We start from the raw sequence: 26,454 nt of genomic DNA on the forward strand, positions 1-26,454 counted from the left end.
GTACCTGCATAATGAATATTTGTATACCTAACCCTGAATTGTACCCCACAATTTTAAAATTAAAAATTTTTTTAAAAAAGAAAAAAGAAAAGGATTGGCAGTAGCGGGCATTGCTTGGAGGGGGGCGGGGAAGAGGGATTGGCAGTAATGGGAATCTGCCTAGGGAAGGGGGCATACCTCATCAATAAGGGTACTCGCATAATGATCATTTGTATAACTAACTAAAGATGTACCCCACATCTTTAAAAAAAAAAAGTTAAAAGAAAATAATAATCTTAATCTTGCCCTTACTATTACTCATTCTGGATTCTGTTTTTTTCCATTTATTTCCACAAAATTTAGATTTCCTTAGATTCCAAAAACTCCAACTATTTATTCAACTATAAATAAATACTATTTGACCTAATCAAGCGATGTAATCTAATCACAAGAAATGTTTTTAAAGACAGTTTTTGACTTTCCTAATCTCAGGACCCTGTATTCTTTTCCATTTATAATTTTAAAAAAGTCATTTCAAATATACACACGATTTTTAAAAAGTCAACCATAATGATATCATATAGAATAGTCCTATAAGCAAGTCTGATAAACTGTGTTGAGAAATGTACAGGCACTTCTTGGCACTTGAACCTCTGCTTAGGAATAGGGGTTCTCTGAGAGAAACTTGCCATTTTCTGTCTGCATTCAGTAGCATATCTTTGGTTCTGGGTTCTCACAAACAAAGACTTCCAGAATCGACTAAATTAAATAATGAAAGCTTTAGAGGCCCTGCAATGGAACTGTTCAGTTTAAAGGAAGAAGATAAGTCAGGATGAGGGAAATTACTTAATTTTGAAAGGCTTGAAGGGCTCACATAAACAAGAGAAATAGCCCTGTTCTCTGCACCTGTAAGGGTGGAACTAGGACCAAAGGTATATTTCATGAGTGGTAGGCTTCCCCTAAAAATGAGGAAATGCTTTTTATCTAAAAGTAACATGAGTGATGCTATAAATAAAATATGCTCCCACTTCCACTATATAGTAAAACCAAAGCAAACTTAAGGTTGCTTTATAGGACATATCTGTACCCAGGGGACTGTTGTTATTAAGCCTTAGGTCATTCCAGAGAGTTTGAGAGTTACTGTTTTGGCTTTGACATTGTTATTAAGACATAGAACACACCTATTGCTTAATAAATTTGTGCCTAGGCATTTTAAGGTTTATTCCCTCTGCAAAAGGGACTTCCACTATGTTTTTAACAGTATTGATACATATAAGAGTATCAGCATTTAATTTGAACTGAGCCATCTTAAAAACCTCAGAATTTTAATATGCTCAATAATAATTGTTGAATACATTCTCTGTGCCTTGAGCTTGTGTTAGGCACTGTCAATATAATGGTGAAAACAGAGTTTCAGTTTTCAAAGTCAAATAGTCTAGATGATAAGGGAACTCTAGCATTTATTCACTATAGTAAGCACTCATTTTATTTGATTGTCTGTAGGCTCTACACTGTTCCCTTCCCAGAGATTTACAACTCAAAGGGGAGAAAGGAGAGGTCCTAGCTGAGGGGGATTGGGTAACAATTATGGAGATGTGATTAGATTGTTTTAGTTTAGTTTCTTTTTTGGAGGGCAGATGCTTACAATTTTAAGGATTTAGTAAACTTCATGGCTAGTGACCCTGGATGCCTTATTTTGTCTTGAGGAGTTGGGTTGTACCTTTGGTGTGTGAAGGGAATTTTTTTTTTTTTTTGAGTCGGAGTCTCACTCTGTCACCCAGGCTGGAGTGCAGTGGCCACTCCTGGTCACTGCAGCCTCGACCTGCCGGCTCCGGCGATCCTTACGCCTCAGCCTTCCAAGTAGCTGGAACTACAAGTGCGCGCTACTACGCCCAGCTAATTTTTGATTTATTGTAGAGATGAGGTCTCGCCAGGTTGCCCAGGCTGGTCTCAAACTCACGGGCTCAGGCCATACACTCGCCTCGGCCTCCCAAAGTTCTGGGATTACAGGCTGAGCCACTGAAACTGGCCATGAAGGGAATTTTTTTTAACAGCTTATTAGACACAACTATCACGCCATACAATTCACCCATGTCGAATGTGCAATGCAATAGCTCTTAGTGCATTCACAGAGTTGCGTGTCTCTAATTGATTGAAGAACGTTTTCATCACTGAAGGCAGAATTCAAGTAAAAATAGACAAACTTTCAAAAAATCGGAACTGTCCAAAGACAGAAGGGCTGTTTCAGTGTTCTGTACTAGAAATATTCAAGATAAGCCTGAAAAACACCTTGCCAAAGATTGTAGCCACTCAAGTATAAGGTGAGAGATTGGCCTACCGGGTAGTTATAAAAATTGAGAGTGTTAAAAAAAAATAGTGCCTATTCCAGACCACTGCAGACATCTAAAACTCCCTAATATACAACACTGGCTATATTCTAGAAAGACTGTAAATTACAAACTCTAAAGTAAAAAGAAAATATGGTAAGGAACATTGGCATAACCTATTATACATTAGCAGAATCACAAAGGAAAAAAAAAAGCCTATGTGTTAGAATACTGGATGTAATAAAGTAGTTCAACTTGAACATGTACACATGAGGGACAGAGACCACAACTATCCAATTGGATGAACACAGAGAAAAGGGAGCATTCATTTCAAGATTCCAGGGAACATTACCTAACTCTACATTGAAAAAGGCATGCATTTTAGGTTGTTAGGAGTTCTTGTTATATTTCATCATCTTTCTTCTTAAAAAAGAAAGAAAGAAAGAAAGAAACACACAGAAAACTCCCCTAATCACAATCTCACCTATCCTAAAATTGCATTTTGTTCAATGTGATGTTTGCAAAATTCACTGGGATTCTGGGAACACTGGTGAAAGAGATGCCTTAGCGAAATTATTATGTAAAGAGAAAAGTGATGGCTTTGATATTGAACACAGCTCTTCCAAAGGCACAAAAGAAAAGACAGGCACTTAAAATAAGGTTAAAGGGTTCAACCTAATGCCTATGATTTCCAAGTACCATAGTCTGCTAACACTAGAAAACAGTCAATTTTAGTACTTGAGGTTGTTTTTGAAAACCATACCATTGAACCTTGGTTTTGGGGTTTTTTTTTCCTTCTACTACATCTTTTCTCTTCCTTAGTAATTGCTGATGATCACTACCAAGATACCCTACAACCACAAGGAATAGTGGTAATAATGTTGGTACAACCTGGGAAGGGAAAGGTCCACCTCTCCCCCTCAGAGGCCCAGGAGGAGACAAAGGCAAATGGGGATCAGAGAGGTAAATGCATTGACCAAGACCAGAGTAAAAGCTGGTATTAGCCCCAAGAGAAAAATGCAGAAGTTCTGATTCTCAGCATTTATTGTAAACCACCAGCCATTCTCACTTCCCCTGCCAACAGAGTTGACTTTGGCCTGTGAGGGAAGAACTAGTTTCACAAACAATTATCACAATAAGATATGAGGGTGGGGTACAAAGGGGACATAACCTCAGTGGACTGCTTTTTGGCCAAAGGATCACTGTCAGGCTTTAAAAAGAAATTAATTTGTTCCTTCAACTGTTTACTAGACCAGTTTATAATAAAATCAAGTTGGCAATTATTGGTTGTATTGATGTGGCTGAATCTTTTGTTAACGAATACAAAAAACTTAAGAGGATGGAGAGAGGTATACTTGACCCAAACAATTAACTTTCAAAATATAAAAGTTGCCATAAGAACCACCACAAACAAGCCAGGCAGGAAAGCAAAAGGGGATTTTCTACAGCTATTAATTGTCACATTACTATTATTACCATTATATAACACAGTAGCATATGGGGAGCATTAAATAGCGTGTTTTCCAAAGAGACTGACTCTGACCAACTGGGTTAGGCAAGAGCCTCTTCAATTCAAAACCTATTGCTCCTTAAGGCTTGCATTCTGCCTTGGATAAACACAGTGGCAGACTCCAGTTGAAGGGATGATTCTTCTTTTTTGAAGGGAGGTGGGATAGAGCAATTGCCAGATGTTTGCAATTTTAGCTATAAAAAGATGGCTGCTTTCCATTCCTGAGTATGTTGGATCTTTTTTCTTTCTACCCCAGCTATTGTGGTTCACTAAAATAGGCCACTGCACTGATGAATCATCATTCAAAACTGCAATAATGGAAGCAGAACAAATATGACATTTTAAAATCACATAAAAGAAAAATAAATAAAAATGTATGGGTAATAGTTATATGCTAAGCAACAGAAAGCATTGCAGCCTAAGGAGCTCAATTTTGGTTCAGAGGAGTTATGCCTGACTCTCCTCAGGACTACATCCTATCAGTAGGACCCCGGTGCAAGCAGCCTCATCAGTTAGGCTTGATCTCCTCAACTGTAAAATGGGGATACCATCCCTATCAGCAGAAAAAACTCATACCCTATTCATCTCCATGCCCTGACTGACATATGGGAGATGTTCAAATATTTATTGTGTGGATAAAAACAAGGAAAACATACACGAATGTGTTTAGAAATCATATATAATAATATAACTACATGTCCACAATATACATGATATTTTATAGACATTATACTTTCTAGTCTAATTATTAGAACCTTCTCCGCCACCACACACTCAGTTCTCTCTTCCAACACTGTTTACTAAATTTGTTTGGACCAAAAGTGAAAACCTTGTTTTTGCTTTTATTTTTTTTTTTTTGAGTTGTAGTCTCACCCAGTCCCCCAGGCTAGAGGGCAGTCGGTCACCCCAGCGTCTAACTGCTGGGCTTAGGTGATCCTTCTGCCTCAGTCTTCCAAGTAGCTGGAACTATAGGCACATGTAACCATGCCTGGCTAACTTTTTAATTTATTGTAGAGATGAGGTATCGCCAAGTCGTCCAGGTTGTTCTCAAACCCATGGGCTCAGGCAATCCCCTCACGTTGGCCTCCCAAACTGCTGGGATTACAGGTTTGAGCCACCACACCAGGCTTTATTTTTAAATTTAAACTTGAGAGACTGGTAACCTCAGGGGTGTTACCTTCCTTAATAAGTTAAGCTAAAAGCCTCTTTGAAGGTCTAGGAACATTATAGACCCTTTTCCTGAAAAAGGCTTGCACACAGACTAAGTTTAAATATAACTTCAGGAGACAGGCTGAATCCCAAATATGAACCACAGAAATGAATGGAACCCAAGATAAAACCTCTAACTAAATTATTTTTTCTGAGATTATGTAGTTAATAATCCCTAAAAACCTTTCTATGTAATGTGACATTTTTGAAAATAAAAAGATTACATTAGTAAAAGTTAGATTTATTTCATAAAATGTTCACCTACATTATTAACCTCAATTATAGTTCAATAATAAAAATACTTCTCAAGGAGATACTATAAGTATGAATCCTTTCTTTTTGTCCACATTGACATAGTACAAATAAAGTAGACCTCTTTCTAAGAAAGGAGTTGTGCAAATTCAAAAGAGGACATATCAACGTGTCATAATTCTAGCAAGGACAAACATAAAATAAGCCAATTCTACAATGTGAATCGGCAAAAACATTAAGATAGTACAAAAAAAATAAAACTAGTATTATTTTGTAAATGGTCAGCATGAGCTCTATTAAATGTTAGGATGAAAAATATACAAATTCTCAAAAAAAAAAACCCTACAGATTGTGACTTCCAGAGCTAATGTTCATATTTCAGTAATAATAACAATAACAATGATAATGGCAGTTTCCGTTAATTTAGTCACTATTTTGTTGCAAATTCGATGCCAATTTAGGACTTCATTTAACTTTGAAAACACTCTTTGAGATATATACATCTCTAATTTAAAGTAAAATCATATCCAGAGAACTTAGGTAGCTACTTATCCTAGTGAGCCCAAGTTCTCAAAGAATGTAGAGGTAAAATTTAAACATGCTTAACCACAGCCTTCCCTGAATCTTTCCTTTTTGTGGCCTTCCAATACTATGTTGGTCCCAAGTAAATGCTTCCTTCTGAGTCTTCTGGTAGCAAAGAGTCACTTCACAAATAGAAGTTGTTAGTGTTAACTGACCATTTTTATATGTCAAGTTTCTAATGAAAATATAAACTGCTGGGGCTAAGATGTGTTTTTACTTGTCTACTACTTATTCGATAAAAATGGCCTGAGATGGATCTGAGTTAATGCAGAAGTCGTGATATGAAAAAGTAAAATCCGTCCACCAAGGACCACATTAAGTGGGCATGTATGACACTTCATGTCACTTCAAACTGTGATCTTTCTAAATATGATAAACTTCATAAAACCTAATGATTTCTTTCTCAACAAGTAATTTTATAGAGGAAGAACTTAAAACCAAATCATTATAACATACAAGCACCAATCAATAACAGAAATAATGGCAAATTAAAATGTCACTTTAATTTCATTTTAGTGTTATAAAACTACCAGTGGTATCTAACAACTTTAAGCAAGATGATATAATTCACCAAATTAACGAAAATTTCAAGTGGTTATCCCAAATGTTTTTTGAAATAATGTCTCCTTGGTACTGCGTCTCCTTTTAGAGTCTATATTGGCTTTTTCTTTTTTTTTTTTTTTAGTTAGAGTCTCACTCTGTCACCCAGACTGGAGTGCAGTGGCCACTCCCGGCCACCGCAGACTTGACCTGCTGGGCTGCGGCGATCCTTCTGCCTCAGCCTTCCAAGTAGCTGGAACTACAGGCACGTGCTACCACGCCTGGCTAATTTTTGATTTATTGTAGAGATGAGGTCTCACCAAGTTGCCCAGGTGGGTCTCAAACCTGCGGGCTCAGGCAATCCACTCACCTCAGCCTCCCAAAGGTGCGGAATTACAGGCTGAGCCACCAAGCCCGGCTTATATTGGCTTTTTTATATTTTCATATATCATACACATACATGCACAGATGATGAAATCTAAGTAATTTTCATGTGTTATTTGGGTGATGTTAATTTTCTTTTTTTTTTAATACTTCATTTTATTTTAACGACGTGAGGTCCAAGTCAGCATTAGGTACATCTATGTAATCTAGGAGCAGGTGAAGTTTGAGCCTGCAACTGGTCCTCACTTCCCCTGGTTTAGTATCAGGTAGCCTTTATACTGTTATGTGTGTGTCATCCCCCCCGCCCCCGTTTTCAAACAGTTCCGATTAGTAATAATGTGGAAAAATAATAATAATAAATTTTCTTTCTCTTAAATAAAAAAAGTACCATTAACATGAGACACAATGTAGTGCTAAAGAAAAGTTATCAACTTGGATTTAGATTCAAATCCCAGCTTTGCCCTATGCTAGCTATTTCACTTTGTGTACATTACACTCTCTGCAGACTGAGGGTGATGATAGCTCTCTTTTTTCAGTGGAACTTAAAAGATTAGGCAAGTAGTAAAGTGGACTGTAGATGATGCAGGCTAATTAATCCACTAAAAAGTTTTCACATCCATAAGACACTGTTCTGTCAGACAACTTGTTTTGGTAATAATAATAATCAATGATTATCATAGTGTTTATTCTATATAATACTTTACTTAGGGGAAATATTGAAATCTGATCAAATCAAATATGGCTTCTTCATTTATTAGCCTCACCATGGGTCCTGTGAACCATGGATTTTTCATTTGTCTTTAGGAACCATAATAGTGTAGGAACTAAAATAATGTTATAAGATACTGTGGTGAATATACTAGATATTATGTGAGGAAGTGCTCTAAAACTCTATTCACATGCATGTACCCTCATATACACAAATATTTAAAATTGCAAGTTGTAATAACTGTTTCATAATAAAATCTTTCTTTCATTGCTTCCTTGTTTTCTCAGAATCACCCCAATATGCCGATAAGTAAGAAAGCAAAGCAGAACAAAAAATGTTTATGTTGGTTCATACCTCACATTCTTAAGGGTATGTGTTTGACTAGGTAAAAAGACTGCCTTGAAATAGTTTTAAGAGAATTAAGAAAGAGAGTTGCTTCTTGCCTCTTTTTTGATTTCCCATCTGTATGTACAGAAATATTTTATTCTAAAGTATAACAGACAAATGGGGAGAGGTAACAATGATACCTCTGTCCAGGACTTCTGGTGAGGTTTCTTCTTGTCTGTGATTTGGTAGGATTGGTATGCTATTTATTAGTCCTTCCTCTCTGTAGCTGGAGCTACTCCCAGAGGTAGGTTTCAGCTCATATCAGAACATTTGAGTCTACCCATAGTCTACTGATACTACAAAGCTCCCAGGATCCCAAGTGCACTGCTTGAGGACATCAGTAAAGAACTGCCAAAATGACAAGGGTCACAATGAGTGTCATTCTCTGCTTTTGCACATGCTGTTCCCTTTGCTTGGCATAAGTTCTGTCCACCTTCCTTTCTTGCCTAGTAAACAACTAACTCATTCTCCAAGACTCAGGTCAGATGTCCTCTTCTTTGGAAAGCTTTCTCCAATTTTTCCTACAAGATGTCCCTCCATATTATTTTATGGCAATAAATTTATATATGCAACCTTATGGGTGTGTGGTGCCTGTTATATTTCTATCTTAACTAACAGACCATCTATGCTGTTTGAAGATGGCAAAATATAGAACAATGTAAAGAATAGGCAATAAGGGAGAATGATGGAAGGGCAAAGTGCTAGGAAGTGCAGGGTGCCACATCTCAGTGACCTATATTCCTCTACCCCAGGTGCTGCCCTCAGCCGTCCAGTCACTGACTGCAGTAATTTTAAGAAAGGTGATAAAAATACCATACTATTTTTTTTTTTTACAACTTCTAGGGCCAATTGTTCTAGGGTATGATTTCTTTATATGGTATATTTGCCCACAGGCTCAGGTGTCAGATTTATTTTTATAATATCCATAATGAATCCATTTATAGATAGTTTACATAGGCTTGCCGTGACCCAAAATTGCCTGAGACTTCAGGCACAGCTACCTGAACTAACACAATAGCAAGTGCCATATAACGCAGAAGCTTGGGCATTGCTGAGGCATTCTAAAATTATTAGTTTTTTTTATTGTTTTAAATTTTTTTTTTCTGTTTTGGGGTCCCAAATAAAATTACTTGAGAAAAATACTGAAAAAACTGGTGTCTATGTAGAAAGCACAAAAGGAAAAGAACAGCAAGATAGATGCTCTGGGTTCCTGAATCTGTACATTGTTCACATGATAAAAGTTGCTTTAGACTTCAAAAGCTACTGTCATTAAGGGAAAAAGAGTACACTCACAGGATCTGGAGAAGGTTCAAAAGGCATTAAAGCACTGGTCCCAGAGTTAATGAAATAAATGAGTGGTTCCCACAGTTAAGTTGAGCATCTGCAGATTCTTGGGGCCCATATCTTCAAATTCTGATTCTGTAGGACTGACTTGGGACCTAGTATCTATTTTGTTTTTTGTTTTTGTTGTCTTTTTAAAAATGTTCTTTGAAAATCACTGGATTAAACCATACATTATTGCAGTGATCTTAAAATGTACAGTGCAGGCAATTCAGATTACATATAAGATTGCACTTTGAGTAGGAGAATAAAACATTAAGAAATATATATGTATTTTTTTATCTATTATTAAATGTTTATAAAATTTGGAAATATAGACTCACAGAAAGTTACAAAAATAGTAGAGTCCCATATACATTTTTCCCAGGTTCTCCCCACAGTAACATCTGATATGGCTATAGTCATTGACATTGTTACGTTACTGTTAAATACACCTTACTCAGTTTTCATCATTTTTAACCTGTATTCCTTTGTGTGTGTATATAAGTTCCACATAATTTTGTCCCAAGTATAGATTCAGGTAATCTCCACTCCAGTTAAGATACAGAACTGTTCCACCACTACAAAAAGACTGCTGTTGCTTTTTCTTGGTAAGGACAACCATTTCCATTCCACCCCCTGTCTCTGCCCCCTAGCAAGCATTAATCTGCCCTCTATCTCTAGAGCTTTGTCATCTCAAGAATGCCTTATAAATGAAATCATCCAATAAATGTAACCTTTTTTGAGACTGACTGTTTTTTTCATTAAGCACAATGTTTTTGAAGTTCAGGTTGTTGCATGTATCAAATGATCATTTTTTAAATTATTGCTGAATAGCATTATCGCATTGTATGAATGCAACAAACTTTGCTCAAACATTTGCCCATTGAAGACACTGGGTTGTTTCTTCTGTTTTGTCATTATGGAAAAAAAAAGTTGTAATGAATATTAATGTATAGGTTTTTATGTGGGCATAACTTTTCATTTCTCTAGATTAAATGCCAAGAGTTGCAACTGATGAATCATATGGGTAATACATGTTTACTTTCCTTTTTTTTTTTGAGTTGGAGTCTCACTCTGTTGCCCAGACTGAAGTGCAGTGGCATGCTCCCAGCCACCGCAGCCTCGGCCTACTGGGCTCCAGCGATCCTTCCGCCTCAGCTTTCCAAGCAGCCGGAACTACAGGCACATGCTACCATGCCTGGCTAATTTTTGATTTATTGTGGAGATGAGGTCTCACCAAGTTGCCCAGGCGGGTCTCGAACACGCGGACTCAGGCAATCCACTCACCTCAGCCTCCCAAAGGCGCGGGATTACAGGCTGAGCCACTGAGCCCAGCTAACAAGTTATTTCTATTATAGTAAGAAATTAAATCCCAAGAGGGCAGGGATTAGTCTCCATTTTGCTTACTGCCATTACTTCAGCCTCTGGAAGAATATCTGGCACAAAAACGGTTTTCAGTAAATGACTGTTGAATAAGAATATAACAGTAATTCCTTAGTTATTAAGGTATTTTATGGTTTAAAAACATTTTCATACTTATCATTATGTTTGGTCCTCAAAACCATCTTGTAAGATAATCACTATTCCTAGCTAATTTTATAAATTAAGGAGACAGTGGAATAGAAAAATATCATGCCTAAATCCAACTGGTGAAACTGAGGTTTGAAGGTAAATGCCCTGACCGTCAAGCCAGGGCTGCACCTTGGAACTTCTGAGTGCCAGTAAGACCCATAAATATTTGGTAAGATCTGATACCACTCCAAAAATTATAAGTTATTTTCTTTGCTGAAAGATACAGTGCAAAGATCAAATTAATACAATTAATATCTGGTCCTTTAATGAATGAACAGCTCATCTATTTTTTTCCCCGAGGACCTGAAAATGAAAACTCCACTGCACAGTGATGAATGAGACTCTGGATGCTCACTCTGATTTAGAAAAGGGGCATGCCAGGAAAACCTGAGTTTCGTTACCTGAGTTTTGTTAGAGTTCCCAATATTACCATGAATCTGCAACTATCCTCAAGGCACATCGTGCATAATTGTAACAAACGTCTGAGATACTGTAACTGCTCATCTGTGATCGCTGGCACTTTAACAGGACTTTCAGGGCTACAAAAAGATGTTTTCCATTTGTATCTCAAAAGTGACAAGCAAGATTATCCTTGCATGGAGAATAAATACTATAGGACCCCAGAGACAGAAATCACTGGGAGCCTAAATATGCAGTTATCACTTGTTTTCTACCACTGATTATTCCAGGTTTAAAAAAGAAATAGTTGTTCCTAACGGTAAAAAGAGAAGCAGCAACAAATTGACCTCTGAGTTCAAAACAAAAATGATGGGGAAAATTTGCTGTAAATCATTCCTTTAAACATATTGCTGATATTGACCCTAACAACATTACAGCCAAGGTCTTAAATACCCAGTAACAAACCTCATCGAGGAAAAAATCAACAAAGAGATCCAGAACCTCAATTTGACACTTGACCAAATGGACTTAATAGATACCTACAGAATACTCCACCCAATAACCACAGAATATACATTCTACTCATCACCACATGGAACATACTTCAAAATCAATCACATCCTCAGCAATAAATCAAGCAAAACCAAATTTCATAACATCAAAATACTGCCATGTACCTTCTCAGACCAGAGTGCAATAAAAATAAATATCAACACCAACAAAATTCCTCTAAAATCTACCAAGGAATTAAACAGCATGATGCTGAAGGACTACTGGGTCAACACAGAAATCAAAACAGAAATTAAAAGATTCCTGGAAACAAATGAAAACAAAGAAACATCTTACCAAAACCTCAGGGATGCCATGAAAGCAATTCTAAGAGGGGAACTTATAACTCTACAAACACACATAAAGAAAATGGAAAGATCACAAGTCAACAGCCTAACAAATAACCTAAGGAAGCTGGAAAGACAAGACCACCAAAGTCCCAAATGTAGCAGAAGAATCCAGATCACCAAACATGGAACACAAAAGACAAAAATATTATAGAAAAAAAATCAACAAAACAAAAACCTGGTTGTTTGAAAGAATAACCAAGATCGATGGACACCCTAGCCAGAATGACCAAGAAAAAGAGAGAGAAAGCCCAAAGAAATACAATCAGAAACGCAAAAATTCAAATCACAACTGAAACTGGAGAAATACAAAAGATTATCAGAGATTACTATGCATACCTGTATGGAAACGAACATGATAATCTGAATGAAATGGAGGATTTTCTGACATCACACACCCTCCCAAGGTTGAAACAAGAAGACATTGAGACACTAAATAGACCAATAACTACCCTGGAAATTGTCTCCATCATAAGAAAACTACCTACAAAAAGAAAAGTCCTGTACCAGATGGCTTTCCAGCAGAATTCTACAAAATGCACAAGGAGGAACTGGTACCAATCCTATTAAAAATACCCATTAAATTGCCAGAAGCATTCTTCTCAGACGTGGAAAGGACAATACAGAAATTCATATGGAAACATAAACAACCGCGAATTGCCAAAACAATCCTCAGCAAAAAAAGCAGAGCAGGAGGCAACACACTCCCAGACTTTAAACTCTATTATAAAGCTACAATAATCAAAACAGCCTGGTATTGGCATAAGAACAGGCATATAGATCAATGGAACAGGATAGAGATTCCAGAAGCAAAATCTCAATTTCTCAATCAACTCATCTTCGACAAAGTATCCACCACCAACCACTGGGGAGAGGAGAACCTATTTAGTAAATGGTACTGGGAAAACTGGCTGACCACAAGCAGAAGATTAGAACAAGATCCCTACCTATCCCCATAGAAAAAAATCCACTCTAAATGGATCAAAAACATAAATGTCAAACCTCAAACTATAAGAACCTTAGAAAATGCAGGAGACACCCTTATGGAAATTGGAACTGGCAAGCAATTCCTGATCAGAACCCCAAGTGGCCATGCCGTAAGAGATAAGAAAGACAAGGGAGACTCATCAAACTGACAAACTTCTGCAAAGTCAGAGAAATCATCAAGAGAGCGAGGAACTAGTCTACAGACTGAGAAAAAATATTTGCCAACTGTATGTCTGACAAAGGCCTAACATCTAGGATCTATAAGAAACTCAAATGTGTCGAAAAGAAAAAAACAAACAGCCCCATTACAAAGTGGGCAAAAGATATGAATAGACAGTTCTCAAAAGAAGACATATGAGCACCCAACCGATACATGGAAAAATGCTCAATCATCAAAGAAATGCAAATTAAAATCACACTGAGATACAACCTAACTCCAGTCAGAATGGCCAATATCAATAACTCAAAAAATAACAGATGCTGGAGAGGATTTGGCAAAAAGGGAACACTTCTACACTGTTGGTGGGAGTGTAAACTAGTACAGCCTCTGTGGAAAACAGTGTGGTGATTCCTAAAAGTTCAAAAATCGACCTTCCATATGACCCCGCATTCCCCCTACTGGAAATATACCCAGAAGAATTCAAATTACTCTATAAAAAAGATACCTGTACACGTATGTTTATTGCAGTATTATTCACAATAGCAAGAACATGGAACCAACCATGCTGCCTATCAAAAGAGGACTGGATTAAAAAAATGTATCTACACAATGGAATATTACACAGCCATAAAGAAGAACAAAATCATGAACTACACAGCAACCTGGATGTTCTTAGAGTCTATAATACTGAGTGTTCTTTCACAGAAACAAAGGACTGAATATATCACATGTACACACTCATAAGCAGACCTTGAAAAATCATAATTCTATAAGAAAAGGATTGGCAGTAGCGAGAAACTGCCGGAAGGGGGGCACACCTCATCAACAAGGGTACCTGCATAATGAATATTTGTATACCTAACCCTGAGTTGTACCCCACATCTTTAAAGTAAAAAAGAAAGAAAGAAATACAGGTAATTGAGAAAGATGGAATTCTCCCCAAATCATTTTATGAGGCTAACATCATACTGATACCCAAACAGGTAAAGATCCAACAAAAAAAGAGAACTACAGGCCTATATCCCTAATTAACATAGATGCAAAAATTCTCAACAAGATTCTAGCAAATCAGATACAACAACACATTTTAATAATTATCCACACCAGGCTCAATGGTTCAATCTGTAATCCCAGTGCTTTGGGCGGTTGAGGTGAGTGGGTTGCCTGAGCCCACGGGTTTGAGACCCACCTGAGCATATTGGCGAGACCTCATCTCTACAATAAATCAAAAATTAGCTGGGCATGGGAGCGCGCCTGTAGTTCCAGCTACTTGGAAGGCTGAGGCAGAAGAATCGCCGGAACCCAGTAGGTTGAGGCTGCAGTGGCCAGGAGCGGCAACTGCACTCCAGTCTGGGTGACAGAGTGAGACTCCAACTCAAAACAAAAAAAAACAAAAAAAACAGAATCATCCACCAAGCAGGCTTCATCCCCAGAATACATAACTGGTTCAACATTTGCAAGACCATAAGTGTAATTAAATACATCAACAGATGTAAAAACAGGAACCACATGAATATATCATTAGATGCAGAAAAAGTTTTTGATAAAATCCAGCATTCCTTCTTGATAAAAACCCTCAAACACCTAGGTAAAGAAAGATACCTCAAAATAGTAAGCACCATCCACAATAAACCCACAGCCAATATATTGCTAAACAGACAGAAACTGGAAACACTTCCCCTGAAAACCAGAACAAGACAAGGCTGCCCACTCTCACCCCTCTTGTTCAACATTATGTTGGAAGTCCTAGCTAGAGCAACTAGACAAGAGAAGGAAATCCAGGTTATCCAAATAGGAAAAAAGGAAGTTAAGTTATCCCTCTTTGCTGACAATATGATCCTATACCTCGCAAATCCAGAAGAATCTGTCAAAAACCTACTTTCACTGATAAAAGATTTTGGCAAAGTCTCGGGGTATAAAATAAATTTGCAAAAGACAGTTGCATTCTTATACATGAACAACAGGCAGAGAACCAAATAAAAAGCACAATCCCATTCACAATAGCCACAGACACACAAAAATGAAATACCTCAGTGTCTTCCTAACCAGAAAACTATAAAACATTGCTCAAAGAATTCCAAGAAGACACAAACAAATAGAAAAATATTCCATTATCATGGATACGAAGAAACAACATTTTAAGATGTCCATCTGAGGCCGGATGAGGTGGCTCATGCCTATAATACCAGTACTTTGGGAAGCCAAGGTGAGAAGATTGTCTGAGCCCATGGGTTCAAGATCAGCCTGGGCAACTTGGCGAGACCTCATCTGCACAATAAAACAAAAAATTAGCCAGGCGTGGTAGCACATGCCTATAGTTCTAGTTACTTGGAAGACTGAGGCGGAATGATTGCCTGAGCCCAGTTGGTCAAGACTGTGGTGGCCGTGAGCAGCATGCTACTGCACTCCAGCCTGGGCAATAAAGTGAGACTCCAACTCAAAAAAAAAAAATTTCCATCCTACCAAAGGCAATCTACAGATTACCCATTAAATTACCAACTTCATTCTTCTCAGACTTGGAAATGACAATACAGAAATTCATATGGAAACATAAAACGACCACAAATAGCCAAAACAATCATTAGCAAAAGAAACGAAGCAGGAGCTACCACACTTCCAGACTTTAAACTTCACTATAAGGTTACAATAATCAAAACAGCCTGGTATTGGTACAAGAATAGGCATATGGATCAATGGAACAGGACAGAGATTCCGGAAGCACAACCTCAATTCCTCAATCAGCTCATCTTTGACAAAACCTCCAACAACAACCATTGGCAAGAGGAGAACCTATTCAATAAATGGTACCAGGAAAACTGGCCTATCACATGCAGAAGATTGAAACAGGACCCCTACCTATCACCATACACAAAAATCAAGTCTAAGTGAATCAAAGACCTAAATGTAAAACCTCAAACTATATGAACATTAGAATATGCAGAAGATGCAGGAGACATCCTTATAGAAATTGGAACCAGTAAACAATTCCTGATCAAAACCCCAAGTGCCCATGCCATAAGAGATAAGATAGGCAAGTGGGACCTCATCAAACTGACAAGCTTCTGCAATGCAAAAAAAAAAAAAAAAAAAAACCATCAAGAGAGCACGGAGACAGCCCACAAAATGGAAAAAAAAAATACTTGACAACTGTATGTCTGACAAAATCCTAACATCCAGGACCTACAGGGAACTCAAACATGCCAAAAGAAAAAAGAAAAACAGCCCCATTAAAAAGCGTGCAAAAGACATGAATAGACACGTCTCAAAAGAAGATATATGGGCAGCCAACAGACACATGAAAAAGTGTTTAGTTTCACTAATCATCAGAGAAATGCACTTGATATACCACCTAACCCCAGGAAGAATGGCCATCATTAATAAAAGGAAAGATAACAGATGCTGAGAAAAAGGAATGCTCCAACACTGCTGGTGGGAATGCAAATTATTGCAACCTCTTTGGAAGACAGTTTGGCAATTTCTAAAAGAACTAGACATTGACACTCCATATGATCCACCAATTCCCCTACTGGGAATGTACCTGGAGGAATTCAAATCACGCTACAGAACAGATGCCTGCACATGCATATTTATTGCAGCATTATTCACAACAGCAAAAACATGGAACCAACTGTGCTGCCCATCAAAACTAAACTGGATTAAAATGTAGTGTATATACACAATGGACTGTTACACAGTCATAAAGAAGGACAAGCATATGAACTTCTCAGTAACTTGAATGGATTCAGAGTCTATAATAATCAGTGATGTATCACAAAAACAAAGAACAGAGTACCACATGTTTTTACTCATAAGCAGACGCTGAACATTTACCATAATACTATAAGAAAGGGATTGGCAGTAGCAGGATACTGCCTGGGTGAGGGGGGGGGGATACAACATCAATAAGGGAAAGTAGGAACCAAAGGGGGGCCCAAACTTGACCACTTGTATACTAATCCTGAATTGCACCCCATATCTTTAACATAAAATTTTAAAATTTTAAAAATAAATAAATATATATATATTGCTGTATGTTGTCATCCATTTCCTTCACATGTTAGTTATCTGCTGAGAAAAAAAATATGACCTACCTAACCAGAATACATAATATCACAACATTAGTGGCAAATTATCCACCAATAATGCAAGACTCATCAATTCCTAGAAACTAATCCCCAAATTTGCCTGTTTCTGTAAACAGTGTTGGTGCCATGGGATAGAAACTTGTGTTCTGAACCAGCTCAGCCCCAAACTCTCGAGTACATCAGCAATCATATGATTACTTCCTTTCATACAATACATTATTAAGTTCAAGACAGTAGAAAGATGCAATAAAACAAAAAAAAACAGGCTTAAAACTCCCACTTAATAAAATTCATAGATGGAACATACCTCGAAACAGTAAGAGCCATCTACAAGAAACCCACAGCCAGCATACTGCTAAACAGACAGACATTGGAACCATTTCCCCTGAAAACTGGAACAAGACAAAGATGCCCACTCTCACCCCTCCTGTTCAACACAGTTTTGGAAGTTCTAGCTAGAGCAATCAGATAAGAGAAGGTGATCGGGGGTATCCAAATAGGAAAAAAGGAAATTAAGTTAGCTCTCTTTGTAGATGACATGATTCTATACCTTGAAAACCCAGGAGAATCAATCAAAAACCTCCTTGCACTAATAAAGGACTTTGGCAAAGTCTCAGGGTATAAAATAAATGTGCAAAACAATCACATTTCTATACACCAATAATAAACAGAAACCCAAATAAAAAGCAAATTCCATTCACAATGGCCACAAAAAGAATGAAATAACTTGGCATCTTCCTAACCAGAGACGTGAAAGACCTTTACAATGAATACTACAAAACACTGCTCAAAGAAACCAAAGATGGCACAAAGAAGTGGAAAAATATTCCATGCTCATGGATTGGAAGAATCAACATTGTTATGATGGCCATTCTACCTAAGGCAATCTACAGATTTAATGTAATACCCATCCAATTACCAACAACATTCTTCTCAGACCTAGAAACAACAATACAGGAATTCATATGGAAACACAAATGACCACGAATAGCCAAAACAATCCTCAGCAAGAAAAAACAAAGCAGGCGGTATCACACTCCCAGCCTTTAAACTTCATCATAAAGTTACAATAATCAAAACAGTCTGGTATTGGAACAGGCATATAGGCCAATGATGAAATAGAATTGAGATTTCAGAAGCAAAACTTCAATTTCTCAACCAATTCATCTTTGACAAAGCCTCCACCGCCAACCACAGGGAGAGGAGAACCTATTAAGTAAATAGTGCTGGGAAAACTGGCTGACCACATGCAGAAGATTGAAACATGGCCCCTACCTATCCCCATACACAAAAATCAACTCTAAATGGATCAGAGATCTAAAGGTAAAACCTCAAATTATAAGAACCTTAGAAAATGCAGGAGACACTCTTAGGGAAATTGGAACTGGCAACCAATTCCTGATCAAAACCCCAAGTGGCCATGCCATAAGAGATAAGACAGACAAGTGGGACCTTATCAAACTGACAAGCTTCTGTAAACCCAAAGAAACCATAAAGAGAGTTGGGAGACAGCCCACAGACTGGGAAAAAATATTTGCCAACTGTATGTCTGACAAAGGCCTAATATCTAGGATCTACAAGAAACTCAAACGTGCTGAAAATAAAAAATCAAACAGTCCCATTTGAAGTGGGCAAAAGATATGAATAGAGCAGTCAACAGATCATGAAAAAATGTTCAGCCTCACTAGTCTCCAAAGAAATGCAAATTAAAACTACACTGAGATATAACCTAACTCCAGTCAGAATGGTCATCATTAATTACTCAAAAAATAACAGATGCTGAAGAGGATGTGGTGAAATGGGAAAACTTCTACTCTGTTGGTGGGAGTGTAAATTAGTATAGCCTCTGTGGAAAACAGTGTGGTGATTCCTAAAAGTTCTAAAATCGATCTCCCATATGACTTCACCATTCCCCTCCTGGGAATATACCCGGAAGAACTCACATCAGTCTATAAAAAAGCTACCTGCACATGTATGTTTATTGCAGCATTGTTCACAATAGCACGAACATGGAACCAACTGTATTGCCCATCAAAAGAGGACTGGATCCAAAAAATTTGGTACATATATACAATAGAATATTACGCAGCCATAAAGAAGAACAAAATCATGAACTTCGCAGCAACCTGGATGGACTTAGAGTCTATAATATTGAGTGATCTTTCACAGAAACAAAGAATTGAGTATTACATGTTCTCACTCATAAGTGGATCTTGAACAACTATCATAAAACTATAAGAAAAGGATTGACACTAGTGGGAAACTGCGGGGGGGCAGGGATTTGCAGTAGTGGGAATCTGCCAGGGGAAGGAAGGGCACACCTCATCAACAAGGGTGCAATGAATATTTGTATACCTAACCCTGAATTGTACCCCTCAATTTTAAAATAAATGAAATAAAATTCATCTCACCTATCCTGATCTGTCTTGACAAATTCAGGTGAAGAAATGTAAGGACATGTAGAAAACAGAGGCCTTATTTATATTACATGGAAGTGTACAAGGTAATATATACATAATTTTATGAAAAGCGTCCTCAGTTAGAAATTAATTTCAAAGAAGAATCATGAAATGATACAATAATGGAGTTAAAAAAAGACATGAGAGTGTCTAGCCCAAACTCGAATACATAGACATCTTAAAAGAGCCCTAGATAGTAATGTCCCCCTCTACTCTTTGACTGGCTACGCAATTCCTTAATAAGTTATCCTTAATAAGTTGAGCAATCATTAAAATGGCAATAACATCCATTCTACCTACCTCAGAGAGCTACAGTCAGAATCCTCTTCTGAAAATTAGAAGACAATGAATATGGAAGTGCTAAATAAACTATAAAGGATTACACCAATATAATGGGATTCTACAGAAAGGATCACCTTGAATTGGCATCAGTGGATGTACTTTGTCAAAAATCTAACATAAAAATGTGTTTTAACAGGAATTTCAGAGATTGGAGAAAGTGAATTCTAGGCCACAAAATAATTCCAACTTTATATGCTTGCAAACTTTTTAAATAATTCTGAATGCTTATCTACTGTAATGATGGATAAAAAGCAAATTTCATTCAGCCTAGTTACTGAGATAGTTTATAATTTCTAAGTATAACAGGATAATATACAAAATCATCTCAAGAAAATAGTATATTAGTAAAGTAGGAAAGTTCATCTCCTTTGCTATCTACCAGAAATAGAAAAAGAACTACACTATGTTCTCCTAAAAGGCTAAGGCTTAGATTGTTGTTGTCATTGTTGCTTTGGTGGTTTATTTTTTGTTGTTGTTTGTTTTTAGTTTTTACATTTGAATCCAAGAGGCGACCCAGAATACTGGACAAACAACACTAAACGCTAGTACTTTAAAGACCAGAAGAAAAATTGCATTATCTTGTTGTTCTCATCACTTGAACAGAAGTTGATGGGATGAAATCATAAATACATACCAGAATAATTTCACAAAAAACGAAATAGACCATTAGCAAGGCAACATCTCTAACTAGACAAAACTTAATAAATATATGTATAGACTCATAAGCACTGTGTTGAACACAGAAAAAGCATTTGGAAATGTAGGGGCAGTCTAATTGAGCTGTGTAAACACAAGTTGTTACAAAATCAATGAAAATTATGAGAACCATTGGCAAGAAATAAAAGGACCCTGAGGTCTAAAGACCTACTACCTTAGAAAAAGGCACGCCCCAATTTTAAGTGTGCCAAAGCCCTTTAGAAAAATGTTATTAGCAGACTATCTTATATAAGAAAATTATAAATATGGGTATTCCAGAAATAAAAGGTGATGTGAAAAATATGTGGGTACTTTTCTACTTTCACAGCCAGAATTAAAACATGAGAAAGAAAACCCCAGAGATTACAGACACAATATCAAGGTGGGAAATGTAATTGGCAACTTCAAGTTAGCAGTGGATAAACAATTCCTGAACTAAAAAGCTCAAAGAATAGGTGGAGGAGGGAAAAGTAATTCAAATATGTAGGTTGAAGTCTCAGAACCACAGAGACTAACAAGCAGCTGAGAGCATAGAACACGTGCCTAATGGGCAGGTTTTATTGCTGTGGTTGACCTATTAATTCAGTTAAACAAACACTACAGAGTTCCTACTGTGCGTCAGGTAACTTTTTAGGTGCCGCGGCAGGTAAAGGCATGAGTCAGGCAGCCTTGGACTCCAGAGGTTCAGAGTCTACTAGAGGACAAAGGCGCATATACAAGCAAATCTAATAAAAGGCACATTGTGGTGAGAATTATACGTGCTGCCTAACGAGGTGATGAAGTAGTAAGGAAGAATTGTCACTAGAATATAGTGCCAAGTTCTGGATAACTCTAGAGTTAGACAGAAAGAATCTGCAGTCTGGTGCCAACTCTGCTCTGAGCAGACTGTGCATCTCTGACCAAATAATTTACACTCTCTAGACTGCAGTTCTCACATTTACACCAGATAAGGTTGGACTGTGTTATTTCTTTTAGCTCTAACTTTCTGGCTTTGTGGTTGACCGTCTTGGGGGTCAACTTTTAAGCAATGAATTAAAAGACTTTAGGAGCATGAAACTGGGAGACAAATATGTACTAAAAGCAAAGATCAGCATGAGTGAAGGTGTCAGGAGCATGAGCTGATATCACCAATTCACTCTGTAAATAAAACCTGTGCTACTTACTATCTGGGAGTTTCATAAAGGATACAGAAAATCCTAAATGAACAAAATAGAAAAGAAAAATGGATATAAACTTTTAAAATGTATACAAATTTAAACAAAATATAACGAGAATTATAAAAATGTTTAGGGTAACATATACCGATAACATTTAAATTAACTATAAAGAAAAGCAAATCTTACACTTCCAACAAATATGTGGATATATATTTGTATCATACAGCAGATGAAGTGATGCAGCTTCTATTTAAAAAAGTCTTTTTTAAAAAGAAGAGCCTTTCGCCATATTTGTCTTTAAACTGTATATATTAAAGGGAAATTTTTTCTTTCACGTCTTCAGAAAAGGTAAAGATTATATTAGAGAGAGAGAGAGAAAGACACAGACAGAGAGAGAGAGAGAGACTGAGAAAGAAAGAGAGAGGCAGAGAGAGAGAGAGAGAGAGAGAGAGAGAGAGAGAGAGAGAGAGAGAGAGGAGACTGGCATAATTGCAAGAGAGAACCAAAACTTTATAAAACAAAAGACTGAGCCATATTCCAAGCTGCTTATTGCAAGAGAAGAATTACTGAGTAGTGCACTAACCCAGGCAGCCATCCGCCATCCCTCCAAATATATATACATACATAAGAACACACAGACATACATTTGACCATATGCAACCATTCCTACTAAAAACACAGTAGCATAATAAGAGCTACGAGGAACATAAGGACGAATGAGAAACCATGTCTTGTTGCTTCAGTGGAGAAGCAAAGCTTACATTCTCATAAGGGAATTAGAGAAGTATCACTGTAATATGGGTCTGCGTGCCACTTATGTCGTGAAGGGAAGGGTACCCAGCACCACATGCTGGGTATCGGTAACTGCCTCAGTTCAGAAACTTACTAGCCACAGAATTATAGAGAATGTTACCTCCTTCCTCTAAGCTTCCATTTCTTTATGAGAAAAAAAATTCATATGATTATATGACATACAATAATCATGAAAAAGCATAGTGCCTGGCATACATTACATGTTCAATATATGACAGAATATGAACAGAAACAACAATAAAACTAGTAGAAATGTGATAGTCATAGAATGAGATGTACATGGAAACCTAGAGAAGGAAGTGATCATTTCTGATCTAGGCCACAAGAGTTGCAGAGTTTGAAAACAAATCAGAGTTTATTCCAGGGTTCCCAGAGAATAAGGCAGCGGATGAACTATATAGAGTATAGGTAGGGCCTGTCACAGCAGGGACAGTCATCCATGGGACCATCTCAATTGTAGCCCATAGCATTTAAAATGGAGGAGTCTAAAGGGAGATCATCATATGCGTCTCTTCTCCCTATCTCATATGTGCCATTTATTTGTCAGCTTAACATAGGACTCGCCCTCAGGCATGCATCTACTGTCATACCTACAAAGCATCCTCATACTTTTGCCTACTACCTATAACTAAGTCTTTATTCTCTTCATATTAGAGGGAAGTCCACTTTAGCTCTCCCCAAAAATCAGAAGACAAAGTAACAAATGCCTCTAATAAGCTGACATATGGAAACATTTAAAACATAAATGAGTAAGCCAATACATGGCTCCACCTGTCCCTATGAGGAAGGAATCTCTTCCAGATCCCATTCCCAAGCCCTCCAACCACTAAAGAATGATGAGCCAGACGGGCTCAGTGGCTCAGCCTGCAATCCCACGCCTTTGGGAGGCTGAGGTGAGTGGATTGCCTGAGCCCGTGGGTTCGAGACCCGCCTGGGCGGCGAGACCTCATCTCTACAATAAATCAAAAAATCAGCCGGGGGTGGTAGCGCACGCCTGTAGTTCCGGCTACTTGGAAGGCTGAGGTGGAAGGATCGCCGGAGCCCAGCAGGTCGAGGCTGCAGTGGCCGGGAGCAGCCACTGCACTCCAGTCTGGGTGACAGAGTGAGACTCCAACTCAAAAAAAAAAAAAGATAAAAAATAAAATGAATGATGAGCCAAAGAAAATCAGCTCCACTAAGCTTTTGACTAATTGCAAAGATGCAGTCTCCTTCAAGGGCAACAAAACTTCATGCACGGCTATGGAGACTAGTACAGCACCAAGGTCTTCATTTATTGTTTTTACAGAGCAGCTTTCTGATGGTCATGCCATTGCCCTTTCTAGGAAAAGAAGACCCAAAGATCCACAACCACTGCTTAGGCGTGCATGCTTATGCCTGACCCCCTAACACGTGACCCAAGCATTCAGTCTCTAGTTACCTTACACAAGCCACACACCTGGTCTAGGCTTCCTGACATCAATCCCAAAATACTAATAGACTAGTAAAGTGTTTATTGGGAGCAGGAAAAAATTAGGAAGAAAAGAGAAGGACTGAACTCAATCATAGGGTATGAAACAATCTCATGCAGTATTGATAAAACAAATTTACGGATGGCATCCAGAAATAATTGGAAACATCACACACACAGTAAGATAATTTTTTTAAAGGTGACACAGGCAGAAAACAGAAAGAAGGGCTAAATCTTCTTTCATTCCTTCGTCTTTCTCAGTTCCCAGAAGTCCAATGTTCCTCTATTTGGTAGTTGCAAGTTATTGTTTCATGGGTGTGAATGAGCTGCTGACATTGATAAAAATATGAAACCTCTTCAACCAGGGTATGGTGCCATTTACACAGTCCATGAGCTATAATGTGTGAGTGTGTATGTATACATACACATGAGATGCTGACTTCATGTAGACCTTCTTTTTTTTTTTTTGAGTTGGAGTCTCACTCTGTCGCCCAGACTGGAGTGCAGTGGCCACTCCCAGCCACTGAAGCCTCGACCTGCTGGGCTCCGGCGATCCTTCTGCCTCAGCCTTTTGAGTAGCCGGAATTACAGGCACACACTACCACACCTGGCTGATTTTTTTTTTATTTATTGTAGAGATGAGGTCTCGCCAAGTTGCCCAGGCGGGACTCCAACCTGCGGGTTCAGGCAATCCACTCACCTCAGCCTCCCAAAGTGCGGGATTATAGGCTGAGTCACCGAGTCCGGTCATGCAGACTTTCAAACTCCACTTGAAGACTGAATGTAGTTATTAAAACCCGTGAAACTAGACTTCACTCAGATTTGTGTGTGAGCTTCAACAAAGGCAGATCTTAACAGAGCTCTCCAGACAACTTTATTTTACAGTAGCCTAAGGGAGAAAAAAATGCCAGAGAAGGCAAAACATTCCAGGTACTTTATTAGGTTCACTTTGTATAGGTTTCTGATTGGACTTTGCAGCGTTTTGGGACACTTGTTCAATGGCAAGAGGGAGAGACCATTGAATGGTAGATACATCCTAACAAGAGAAGGGGCTGGAGTAGAATAATGCAGTAGAACACTGAGCAATGATTGAAGATTATAGATTTCTAGTTTGGGCTCTAACGCTATTTTATTATGTAACCCACAGTCATAAAACCTATTTAAAAATCTTGTTTGTAAAAGAAGAATTAGTCTTCTTTTTGGTGATTCCTAGGGACTCCTTATCCTTTAATAGTCCATAAACTACAATAACCACACTATGTATTCACTAAACTCCGTCTTTCTGACACAACATTATACTAGAAATCACCTCTGAAACATCGAACTTTCCTACTCTAGGCACCCAACTCTGAAATCCCAGCACTTACCTTCACCTCCAGGTTGCTTGTATGGGTTGTACTTGGGTTTTGGAGCAACCACTGGTGCAAACTTTTTGGGTGGCTGCTGTGTAGACACTGAAATGCTGGGCGTCCCAAAGGAATGGGTGGTTTCCATCCGTGCAGGCACATGGCCAAGGGGCTCACCAGTGCTTTTGGGTGGCAGCCAAGATGGGTGAGACATTGTTGGATTCTGCAAATAGAAATAAACCCTCTGTTTGATGGAAGCAATACACTTCACTTCATTGTTAGTTCATCTTACTTCTACTTAAAGAATCTTACAAAGCACTCTGAAAAGAAGGATGAAGGAAGAAAGAAGATGAAAGAAAATGGAAGAAGGAAAAAAGAAGAGGCAGAGGAAATGATCAGTAGGAAGAAAGAGAGGAAAAGGAGGAGAAGAAAGAGGAGAAGGAGGAGGAGGAGGAGGAAGAGGAGAGCACTCCCGCAAACTTGAAGGCCTCCCATCCAATGCTGCCTATTTAAGTGCCTAGCACTCTCACAAAAATAGACCTGAATAAAACATAGTTTCTGACTTGAAGGGGTTTCTATGGTAGAAAACTGGGGGAAAGTTTTGGTTTTATTAATTATCTATTAAAATAATTACCACACCAATTAAATGCTTCTACCTATATGAGGTGATACATTACATAAGGGAGTTTTGTCTTTTTTGTTAAGTGTTGCTGGAGTGCAGAGAAAGATAAGTTCATTTCTTTGAGGGAGCAGAACTAACAAGACTTTATTGATGAGTCACATGGACTGGGTCTTGAGTGCTGAGTAGAGATTGAACCCAAATGTTAGCAAAGTTGTATAGGCAGAAAAGTACACAACACTTAGGTTTAGTGTGACGGGAGGGGGAATAGCAG

General features: G+C 38.0%; 1 protein-coding gene across 1 annotated transcript in view; it reads right to left on the reverse strand.

Moving 5' to 3' along the window:
- The window catches only part of LPP (LIM domain containing preferred translocation partner in lipoma), a gene marked incomplete at its 3' end in the record, with an annotated part of 307,175 nt that extends 281,387 nt beyond the window's left edge, over nt 1-25,788 (reverse strand). The window contains exon 1 of the mRNA XM_021712561.1: nt 25,583-25,788. Within this exon, the coding sequence (XP_021568236.1) occupies nt 25,583-25,775 (193 nt within the window). The remainder of the gene's footprint in view (nt 1-25,582) is intronic.
- Nucleotides 25,789-26,454: the final 666 nt, after the last annotated feature.

Source organism: Carlito syrichta, unplaced genomic scaffold, assembly GCF_000164805.1.
Source record: "Carlito syrichta isolate Samal-C Ts95f unplaced genomic scaffold, Tarsius_syrichta-2.0.1 Scaffold303360, whole genome shotgun sequence".
NCBI classification, from domain to species: domain Eukaryota; kingdom Metazoa; phylum Chordata; class Mammalia; order Primates; family Tarsiidae; genus Carlito; species Carlito syrichta.